At 35.6% G+C, this 11202-nt stretch overlaps 1 protein-coding gene across 1 annotated transcript in view; it reads left to right on the top strand.

Moving 5' to 3' along the window:
* Positions 1 to 11202, top strand: part of LOC113731872 (UDP-glucose:glycoprotein glucosyltransferase) — a 28839-nt gene that overhangs the window by 5940 nt on the left and 11697 nt on the right. Inside the window, exons 7-21 of the mRNA XM_072079787.1 lie at positions 36 to 148; positions 271 to 386; positions 2929 to 2986; positions 4006 to 4158; positions 4258 to 4356; positions 4430 to 4591; positions 5845 to 5913; positions 6734 to 6816; positions 6975 to 7137; positions 7653 to 7787; positions 7894 to 7999; positions 8115 to 8209; positions 8281 to 8393; positions 8544 to 8754; positions 9216 to 9284. Of these exons, the coding sequence (XP_071935888.1) occupies positions 36 to 148; positions 271 to 386; positions 2929 to 2986; positions 4006 to 4158; positions 4258 to 4356; positions 4430 to 4591; positions 5845 to 5913; positions 6734 to 6816; positions 6975 to 7137; positions 7653 to 7787; positions 7894 to 7999; positions 8115 to 8209; positions 8281 to 8393; positions 8544 to 8754; positions 9216 to 9284 (1745 nt within the window). The remainder of the gene's footprint in view (positions 1 to 35; positions 149 to 270; positions 387 to 2928; positions 2987 to 4005; positions 4159 to 4257; positions 4357 to 4429; positions 4592 to 5844; positions 5914 to 6733; positions 6817 to 6974; positions 7138 to 7652; positions 7788 to 7893; positions 8000 to 8114; positions 8210 to 8280; positions 8394 to 8543; positions 8755 to 9215; positions 9285 to 11202) is intronic.

Here is an 11202-nt window from a genome sequence, read left to right on the forward strand (position 1 = left end):
TGCTGAAGTACATTTTATTTTTCAACATAATCCAGATCTTGGTCATCAAACTGCACAAAGGATAGTTCATGCATCTGATCCTTTGCAGTCAATGCAAGAAATCAATCAGAACTTTCCTAGCATTGTCTCTTCTTTGTCTCGTATGAAGGTTGGTATCTTGCATAGCAGTTTTTTTGTGTGATAGAAAGCTATTCATGTAATACTAGCTCTCAGTTGTATGTAGATTACATGTAGGCTGACAAATTCCTTTTGTAATTCAATACTTTTCAGCTCAATGATTCCATCAAAGATGAAATTATTGCAAATCAGAGAATGATCCCGCCTGGCAAGTCTTTGTTGGCTCTGAATGGTGCCTTAATCAATATTGAAGATGTTGACCTTTATCTGTAATGCTTTTATCCCCAGCTGAGTTGTTTTTTCTCTACCAGTCTTATATTCTGTCCATGGCGTATTTTCCTTTAAAATTTGTTATCTGAAGGAGACTTAAGACTATGTCTAGGCAAGGGCTTACAGGAGAGGTGGCATAATGACTCTTAAACCAAGGACTCATGGAACTAAATCGAGTGAAAAGTCTGCGATGATTTAACAGGGACGATATTGATTGCCATAAGCTGAATTTTGTTTTTCTCTTTCATAAGGAAACAATTACTGCCAATATCTCAAGGACAATTTATTTGTATAACCAATGAATTATGCATATCTCCGTGTTATATCCCTGAGTTCAGAAGAACATATAATTGGTAGGCTGGGTTGCTCCTTCAAGATTGCTTTGAACAGGTTAAAGGCACCACAGCTACATCTTGTGATTGCAAGGGCTTGTTTCCACTGAGATCCCACTGTAGTGGGAGCCTTTGTGATGGGTTTGTCTGGGACCAGCTTGAATTAGATTTTTTTTTGTGCACTAAAGTGTCCATTTAGATGTCCTTTAAGGGAAGATATTGACTGGAGCATATGAATTTCTCCACCCCAATCTCTCTTTTTAATCTCCTAAGAGTCTTTTTGACAGCGTACCATTTACTGAACCTGCCTAAAGCTTCATTATTGTTTATTTTTTGTTGATTTTGTTTTATTTAGATTCTAATTTATTCCATTAAAAGTTTTTTCACTAGCATTTGGGCTCAAGCAAACACAAATGGTCCCTTTAAGGGGAGATGTTGAACTGAGCATATGACTTTCTTTATCCCAATACTTCACTCTTTAATCGCCCAAAAGAGAAGAATGTTTTTGATGGCATATTATTTGCCATACCTGTCCAAAGCTGCATCTTGTTTTAGTTTGTGCTGATTTTGTTTTATTTAGATTCTAATTTACTTCATTAAAGTTTTTTACCAGCATTTGGGTTAAAGAAACACAATATGAAATTTCATTGGAAAAGAGAAAAAGTTTCTTAATTTCCGGTTTTCCTTGCAACTCCTTTATGTTTGGAGAATGAATCTTTTTCTAGAATACAAAAAATCTTTAATGCACAAGCCATACGAATTTGGGAAAGCTGAACATCTTTATCCAGCTAGTACATTGTGCATGGGTCTTAAAACCTATATAAAGAGTTGTATCTTAATCTAATTTTGGGAAGGAAGAATGGTTCGTGTTGATACTTTCTTTTGATGAGTGAAATAATTCCATCTTACAAAACATGTGCACAAATTATGGAGTCAGATATGAACACTATAAGAGCATCAAATTTATAGCTGTAGAACCTGAATTTATTATATAGGGCAACACCACAAGAGCATTAATCCTTGCTAAAGAACTATACAACTTGGGAACAGATTATCTGTTCCAAGTCCAAACATAGAGAAGCAAACAAACAGTTGAGGCTCTTTAATTTCTCTCTCTTCTTATTGGCTAAACATTAGCGTGAAGTGCTATCTTCCTTTAGCCACAGTTATGACACTTTATGCCTGCAGACAATAATTTAGTAAGGCTTCCTTGATGATAAGATATTTTTTTTGTTCAACAAGGTCTGAATGACTTCTTTCATAATGCTATATGCACCTTTTCAGTGCTTCCTACATTATAAGATTCCAAACTTTTGGAATACCTTTGCAGTTAATTTGCTGTTCTGTTGAAAATTGATACAAGTCTGGTTTCATCTTAAGAAAATATTCAAATGCTTAGGGGTAAACAGTATGCCTCACAAAAGGAAAGAAAAAAAGAAAAATAGTATACCTCATGAGAAATAAAAAGCCTGAAAACCCTTTCAAGCTGAGTTTCAAGCTGCTTCAGTCAGATTAACTGAGACCAAGTGTTAACTGATGCTTTATTGGCTGGTGTTCTCTCATCTGTTTTACATAAGCAAAGCGTGAGGCCTACGAACCTATGTTGGTGTCCTGTAATAACAAATGATTTCTTTGAGTTTGAACCTCATCCTTTACTTAAACTTTTTTTTTTTTGGATCTTCTTCATGTCGATTTGCAAAAATTCTTCGTTCACCTTATAACTATTAGAATCCTTTATCTAATAGTGTTTGGTGCTGCTCTAGAGAGTTGCTTAAGGGGGTTCATAGTTTGCCTGCAATTCTACTGGACTGCTAGCACTGGAAAGTAGACCAGGATGTTAAGAAGTGTTGGAGGTTAACCTTTTGGTCCATCTGTTGTTTGACTCTGCTACTATAACCCATTTCTAAGTAACTGAGACAATACACACACACACACTTGGTGACCTCTTACTACAGAATCATGGTGAACAATGGAACACCCATGGCCTTTCGACTCTGAGTTTGAAAGGTTAGGAAGAGAAGTTGCTTCTGAAGACCAACTGAAGAGTGACCTAATTGAGTTTTGACTTTATTTTTCGAATTTGTTTTTCCAGTCCGGTTGGACAAAGTTAAATCTTTTTAGGTACATCATTCGCTTTTACTATCAGCACTTCCATTTGGATTTAACTCCTGAAAGTATGTGTCTTTTTTTTTTATTCCTTTATTGTCAGGTTGGTTGACATGGTCCAGCAGGAGTTATCATTGGCTGATCAATTTTCAAAAATGAATGTAAGAAAGCAAAGTCTTTCTCAAATTTGGTGACAGAATTTGATTTAGGGGCAAAGTAGAGGCTATGTGGTCTTAGCTATTGTGTCTGGGTGTTCTTTTATGTTTTTTTCGCCTGGCCTTGTAAACAAGATAATCTTAGAAAGCGTATTTATTTTTTGTTGCTGGCCTCTCTAGAGTTTCGAAAATACAATGTACCTGTTTGCTGGGAAGACTGCCATAGTCAGTCATTTGATAGAATAATATCATACTCCTTGTACTATGATGCTTTGTGTAATCTTTATTCTACTTCACAGATTAAAGGAACTCAACCTTAAATTAATTATGTATAATTTCCTTCAGTCATTATTTAACTTTTGACAATGCTATTTGCATGAATTTTGCATCCTTTCTCCCAGATGTGTAAATTTATACTGTAATATTTTTCAATAAATTTTGGAGTGGTATTTCATTTGTGCGAGTATTAGACCACTAATCCTTCAAGCACATTTGGAGAAAAGGTCAATGGCGTTATCAACATTCTTATTGACACCAGGCAGTATGAAAACTACATCCTTATGCTGTGCCTTTTATTAATGGATGTGAGAAGCTTGAATCTGATATGCCAGAATATTTAAACTAAAGATTGTCTCTGTTAGCTTATTTTCTGTTTCTGTTTACTATCTACTATACTCATATGCTACTTAAGCATGTCGATTGAAAAAATTTCTCTGCTTTAGGTGCCATTTCATAGTACCAAGAATGTAGACTTGTGATGTGTATGGTTATGGATTTATTATGTTTGTGGAATTTTGGCCAATGTTTTCTATGTATTTGTTTGTTTCTGCAAGTACAATCAATGTTATCTTGGCTAGAGTCAGATTTCCTTTTCCTCTTTCCCACCAGCTTGCCTACACACTTATTAATTTTCGTTTTTTGGTTCTCAATAGAAGCAGCTGAAAGATAGAGCTGTACTAAGATTTTGTGTATACTTTTTGGATCATTTTTGAGGTACATTACTAATAGCTTATCAATACCCCCAGATTCCTTCAACCAATGTGAGGAAACTTCTTTCAATTCTACCGCCTTCGGAATCCAACATGATTCGAGTAGATTTTCGTTCTACACATGTTCACTATCTCAATGATTTGGAGCATGACATCATATATAAGCGTTGGAGCAGCAGTATAAATGAGGTGAATTTTTAAGTTGAATTGTATTGTGTTTTCTTGTAGCTTTAGACTGCTTAGATTGTATATTGTCCATAAACAAACTTTTCTCTCTTTTTGATGTAGATTCTTATGCCAGTTTTCCCTGGACAATTACGATATATTCGTAAAAACATATATCATGCAGTTTATGTTTTGGATCCAGCTTCCATTTGTGGGCTTGAGGCAAGTTACTAGTCTGTTAGATGTTCTACTTTTTAATGTTTTAATTGCTCATGTAACCTTCAAAATCATGCAGACCATCGAGATGGTTATTTCTTTATTTGAGAATAACCTGCCTATGAGATTTGGTGTGATATTGTACTCTGCGAACATAATCCAGAAGATTGAAGCTAATGGTGATGAGCTCCAACGTAGTCTGGAGGATGACCTTAAATCTGAAGAAGACGTTTCCAGTTTGGTAATGGCATCCATCTTATTCTAATTGTTAGAACCCTCATCTATAGTCAGAACAGTAATTGCTATTTATCCTCTTATTGGAAAAAATTAAAAGAAAAAATTTAATCATGGCCTGTTCTTCCTTGGTAATCCTGGAAAAACTTATCTGTTATGATTCAATTGAAGTGCTTCTTCTAGGAATTACAAAAATGAGCATTAATTTGTTTTATCTAGTTCTCATTCAGTGATATGATTTAGTTTTGTCTTTTAGACTTTGGTCATAAGAGCCTCTACCTTCAGCACTTGATACCAAGGATTACTGGGGTGGTAATTTCTGTAACAGAGTTCACAATTACTTTGCCTGCAATTCTTTGAAACTCATTGGTATTGTTCCTTCTGGTAAATCTTGGGCCTGAATTGCAAACAGAGTAGTTTTGGAGACCAAGTTGTTACCTTGACCAAGTAAACTTGGGTTTGGTTCCAAGAATTTGACCTTTACACCTTTCTGGACTCTAGTTTGGAGTACAAATGCACGCCTAACCTGGTGTGATCATGCAATCATCCAGTGAATCAATGGCCAACCCACTAGTTAAATTACCAAAGTCCTTTGAAGTTTTATAGATGAAAAACACATATTCAAAACATATAATATTTAACTCAATAACTTCCTAAGCTGGCTCATTGCAAATTTGGGAAATGTCAAATTAAAGGCTTGGAGTCAAGGTCTTTGGTTCCAGATACTTTGGTGGCATGAGCCCTTCACCTGTTATAAGGAAAGAGGCTGCCTAATCGATTCTTTTCTCAGTACAGTGATACCAATAAACTACCCTCCAAGCTAATGGAAATGAACTCCAAGCTGTTGTGTTGTTTTTCTAAATATGACGCAAGAGTTCATAGATTGAGCAGGTAGTTTATCTCTGTAAGCACCGCACCCAAAAACTGCTCACACAGAAACGAAAGTGAGGAGCTGATAGGATTATTCAAGACATGATTGACCTACAATAGTATCTTGAATGGATATAAAATCTCTAGTTGTTGGTGGAAAGTGTATCTGTAAGTAGATCAAGATTCATGTTGTAAATTCAGATAAGCAAATGAAGACTAATTTGTACTTATGTTGTGGACGATATTCTGTCAGGAAAGAGCTTAAATTTTATGAGTGAATGAAATGTCTTATGTTGAACAGTTTGAATATTTTTTTCTGTTTGTTTCACGTTAGTAATGACAAATTGAATGTATAGTAGTAACTGATACTGTTGGTAATCCTATTTGCAGGTCATTCGTCTTTTCCTCCATATAAAGGAAAACCATGGGAATCTAATGGCTTTCCAGTTTTTGAGCAATGTATGTCCTTAGTTTCTTTACTATTATTGTTGGTCTGCAGTATTCTTGTCACGTAATTTCTTTCTTCATATTTCAGCCAAAAAAAAGAATATGCAATATGTCTGTTGCTAATCATCAATTAATGTGTGTGCCACTGAGCTACCTGTTTTATCGCCGACAGAAATTAAAAAAAAAAAAAGATTGTCATGTTTAAATTGATCAAAAACTTTGTACTGAATAATCCATGTGGATTTGCTTAAGAAATGTCTGTTAACTGTGTTGCCTGCAATCTGCGTCTTTTATACTAATCCAGATAAAACATAGGAATTAGCATGTGGGCTATTGCATGTGTAAATAATTAACTGTCTTATATCCCAGGACCAGGAGTGTGGTTAGGCTAAGCATTGTTTGATGATGCTGGCCTTCTGAAACATGTCTAGTTTAGGTGTGGTTCATGTATTAAGGTCTACATTTCAATATTGCATCATTTTTACTGTATTAATCTGGTTCCTTCTTTCAATATCTTATTCTTGGAAATTGAATATGGCAAATCAATCTGTCATTTGTTATAGAATGATGAGTTTGCCAGAGGATTAGTAACACACGATTGGGAACCTCTGTTCTTTTCATCTGGCAGTGCACATTTTTCTTTTTTCTTTTTTTTTTTGTTGGGGGGGTTTTGGGGGGGGGGGGGGGGGGACTTGGGACTACAGCAACAAAATGCATGGATTTGTAGATCACTCTTGTGCATATGATTCTTCAGCTCTGAGTGCTTCAAGGGGCACCAGTCTCTTAGTTCATGTAACATAACTAAGTAGATTGCCTTCCATGGAAAATGCAGGTAAATAAGCTGCGCGTTGAATCTGCCCCTGAAGAGGCTCCTGAAATTCATCATGTGGAAGGAGCTTTTGTGGAAACCCTATTGTAAGTTTCCAAAATAACTACATATTATACATCTTATGTAAGATACCGATAGTTATTCATATTTTTTTGTGTATCCACATCAAAGTAGACATTTGTGCAGTTTCTCTTGCTACTTGTACAGCATTAATATGGTTATTTTCTTGACATTATATCTTCAGACCTTCCGCAAAAACTCCACCTCAAGATATTTTGTTGAAACTCGAAAAGGAGAAAACATATCATGAGCTATCTCAAGAAAGCTCCATGTTTGTTTTTAAGCTTGGTTTGGCCAAGCTGCAATGCTGCCTCTTGATGAATGGGCTTGTCTATGACTCTAATGAGGTACAGCTACCAATTCTGTTTTAAAAATTTTTTTGCACTATATGTAATTCTTAGGATTTGCTTGAAAACTATTTGCATTTACTTGCAGCTATTGATATGATTCACTATCTACTGTTGTACAGCTGAAATTTTTTGTGGTGCTTACCTCATAATGCCTATCCTTTTTTTTTTTGGGTTCAAAGTGCTTTTTGGACGATTTTCCCTCTTCCCTACGGATTGCTAGATAAATTCAGGTCAAATTCGTCATGTGTCTGTTTGTGCCATAATTCCTCTTTTTCGTAAGTGATCCAACTTCTTTTAGTAGTTTGAGCTAAATTTTTTATATGTGTTCTAATACCCTGTGTCTGAATGGATTGTTACATCACATGTTCGTAAGTGATCCAACTTCTTTTGCTTGCATGGATTGTTACATCACTCTGAAACCTCAGTGTCTGAATTGCAATGTGGTGAAATTTAATCTATAAAGTTGGAATAGATTGAAACACTAATATGGTGATATCATTCTGATTATCCAGGAGGCGCCTTTTAATGCCATGAATGATGAGCTTCCTAGGATACAGGAACAAGTTTATTATGGCCTCATAAATTCAAATACAGATATTCTGGACAAGTTTCTTGCAGAAAGTGGCATCCAGCGCTATAATCCTCAGGTACTGAAAATTTGACTCCAATCTATAGACTTCATCTGCTGTGAATGCTTATGGGACCTGTTAACTTGCATATATAAGTCGTCTCTGTTCTGTTCTAACGCTGTAGATTATAGCTGGTGGAAAAGTTAAACCAAAGTTTGTCTCCTTATCTGCGTCGATTCTCAGAAATGGGTCTTGGATAAATGAGATTAGCTACCTGCATTCTTCTGATAGTAAGTTGTAGCCTAGCTTGAACTATCCATTTTCAAAGTTAAATGCAGTTGTAGTAGTTATTGGGTTTTTAAATGTATCTTTCGAATATAATCTCTTCTTCATCTATTTTACTAGCTGTGGATGATATAAAGCCCGTGTCTCATCTTCTCGCTGTCAATTTTACTTCAAAAAAAGGGATTAAAATGCTTCGCGAAGGACTAAGTTATCTGGTAATTGCATCCTTTATCATTTATACCTTGCAGTTATCTGTGGGAATTTAGGACCTTTGTTCTGTTTGCAGATGGGAGGTTCAAAAATTGCACGTTTAGGTGTGTTGTTTAATTCTAATGAGGAAGCTAATTCACTGAGTTACATATTCGTGAAAGTCTTTGAAATAGCTGCATCTTCTCATAGGTTTGTCGAAAATTTCCTACTTTTTACAGTTTCAACTAGTTGATTCTTGAATTGGTCCTATTTCATGTGTATATTGAGTGCTTATGTTTTGTTTACCTTTTTAATTTGACATCTCCTAATTCCCCAATAATGCTTGATGGGCCTATGCAGTCATAAGAAAGGCGTTTTAGAATTTTTGGATCAAGTATGCTCGTTGTATGAACGGGAGTACATGACATCAACTTCTCCAGATAATGAAAAAAGCCAAGAGTTTATTGATAAAGTTGTTGACTTAGCTGTTGCAAGTGGATTGCCATCCAAGGGCTATGAATCCCCTCTTTCCACTTTTTCAGTTGGTAAACTGAAAAATCACTTGATTAAGGTTTGCATCATGTTTTTTTCTCCTTTTGAATTTTGACTTCTACACAGATGAATAAGATATAACATTCTTATTCTTTTACCGTTCAATGTAGCCTTCATTTCTTTTTTTGCTTTAGTACTCTCGGCAAAGATTAAAAGGGCATAGTCTCTCATGTTTTTACTTTATCATGGCATTTAAAAGGTTTTAGCCTTTTAGGTCAAGTATTTAATTTCGAGGCTCACTTTTAACTATACTCTCTCATTTTGATACCACATAGAACATCAGTCAACAAGAAATAGGTTTATAAAGCAATTTTTGTTTTTTTGGGAGGGTCATTGTGGTATTTGAATAAACATTGACAATTCGGAGTTGTAAGTTTTAGCCATTCCAACATCTTTACAGGTTTCATCAGACTTTCAGTTACTCATGAATACTTGTAACGTGGTCGAATACTAGCTGACATTAACCCTTCAAATGTGCAGGTAGCACAGTTTTTGTACAGGCAACTTGGTTTTCATTCTGGTGTCAACGCAGTTATCACAAATGGGAGGGTGAGTTTGCTTTGAGGTGCCTTATGCTTCATTGAAGTTAGAATCTGGTTTGGAGAATTTTTGGATTTTGATTGGTAGATTGAATTTTGGGAGTGATTTGAAATGCAGTAGTATTGACATCTAAGTCTCCTTATTTTTGGTCCATTCTTAGCTTGTCTTATGTAACTTGCACAGAGAGTATTTTTGAAGGTTTTAAGTCCATTATTGAAAGTTATCTTAGAATAAAAATGAGACAATGATTTCAATATTCCATGGAGTTTCATGCATTTAAACTTGATCAAATTGACCTAGGATGTGATACATTATGTAACTTGCACAGAGAGTATTTTTGAAGGTTTTAAGTACATTATTGAAAGTTATCTTAGAATAAAAATGAGACAATGATTTCAATATTCCATGGAGTTTCATGCATTTAAACTTGATCGAATTGACCTAGGATGTGATACATTATGTTCTCAATCATACAAACGTGTATAATTGGATTTGATGCCATGGATCTGAAGTTTTGCAATCCGTCTATCTAATCTTACCCTAAATCACATTACAAAAGAACTTTTTTGGGATATTGATATTCATAAACTGCAGTTTTTGCTGTGTTAGTTTGTGTTCGATCAGTAATTTGTTCTTTTTTTTTTTCCAATTGATCAGTAGTTTCATACTGTAAAGAGGTATCTTGGGAGGAAAACATCTAGTCACCGTATTATGAGTGACCAACTAATATTTATAGGAGTACAAACCTAACGGACTGTTTACAAGAATACCCTTACTAATATATTATCTACAAGAATACTAATATTCTCCTAACACTCCCCCTCAAGTTGGAGCATATATATCATAAGCACCCAACTTGTTACAAAGGTATTTCACCCTAGAGCCCCCTAAACTCTTGGTAAACAAATCAGCCAATTGATCTGCAGACGGTACATGAGATGTCTTGATGATTCCATCAAGTAATTTCTCTCGAATGAAATGACAATCAACTTCAATATGTTTTGTCCTTTCATGAAACACTGGATTAGACGCAATATGGACAGCCGCCTGATTATCACACACTAAATTCATAGGCTGTTTATACTCAAACCCAATTTCAACTAACATGCTTTTCAACCAAACCAACTCACACACAGTGTGAGCCATAGCACGGTATTCAGATTCTGCACTTGATCTGGAGACAACTGTTTGCTTCTTACTCTTCCACGACACTAAATTACCACCAACAAACACACAATATCCTGTGGTCGATCTTCGATCTGAGGCAGAACCGGCCCAATCTGCATCACTATATCCTTCAATATCAGTGTGTCCATGATTTTGATATAGCAACCCTTTTCCAGGAGCACCCTTAAGATACCTGAGAATTCGTATAACAGCATCCCAATGACTAGTACGAGGAGTATCAAGAAATTGACTCACAACACTCACTGCAAATGAAATGTCAGGTCTCGTTACAGTGAGATAATTTAACTTACCCACAAGTTTTCGATATTGCTTAGGATCATCAAGTAATGCTCCTTGATCTCTTGCTAATTTCACATTGGGATCCATAGGAGTATCCACAGGTCGGCAACCTAACATCCCAACTTCACTCAACATATCGAGTACATATTTCCTTTGACATAAATAAATCCCATATTTAGACCGAGCTACCTCAATACCCAGAAAATACTGTAAATGACCTAAATCCTTTGTCTGAAAGTTTGCCTGCAGATTGGATTTAAGTTTCTGGATCCCCACAACATCATCACCTGTAATCACAATATCATCCACATAAACAACTAATAAAATTTTACCAGCATTAGAATGCCCATAAAATACAGAGTGGTCTACTCCACATCTCGTCAGACCGAACTCCATGACCACACTACTAAACCGGCCAAACCAAGCCCTTGGAGACTGTTTCAATCCATATAAGGATTTT

Source organism: Coffea arabica, chromosome 2e (assembly GCF_036785885.1).
Source record: "Coffea arabica cultivar ET-39 chromosome 2e, Coffea Arabica ET-39 HiFi, whole genome shotgun sequence".
Classification (NCBI taxonomy): domain Eukaryota; kingdom Viridiplantae; phylum Streptophyta; class Magnoliopsida; order Gentianales; family Rubiaceae; genus Coffea; species Coffea arabica.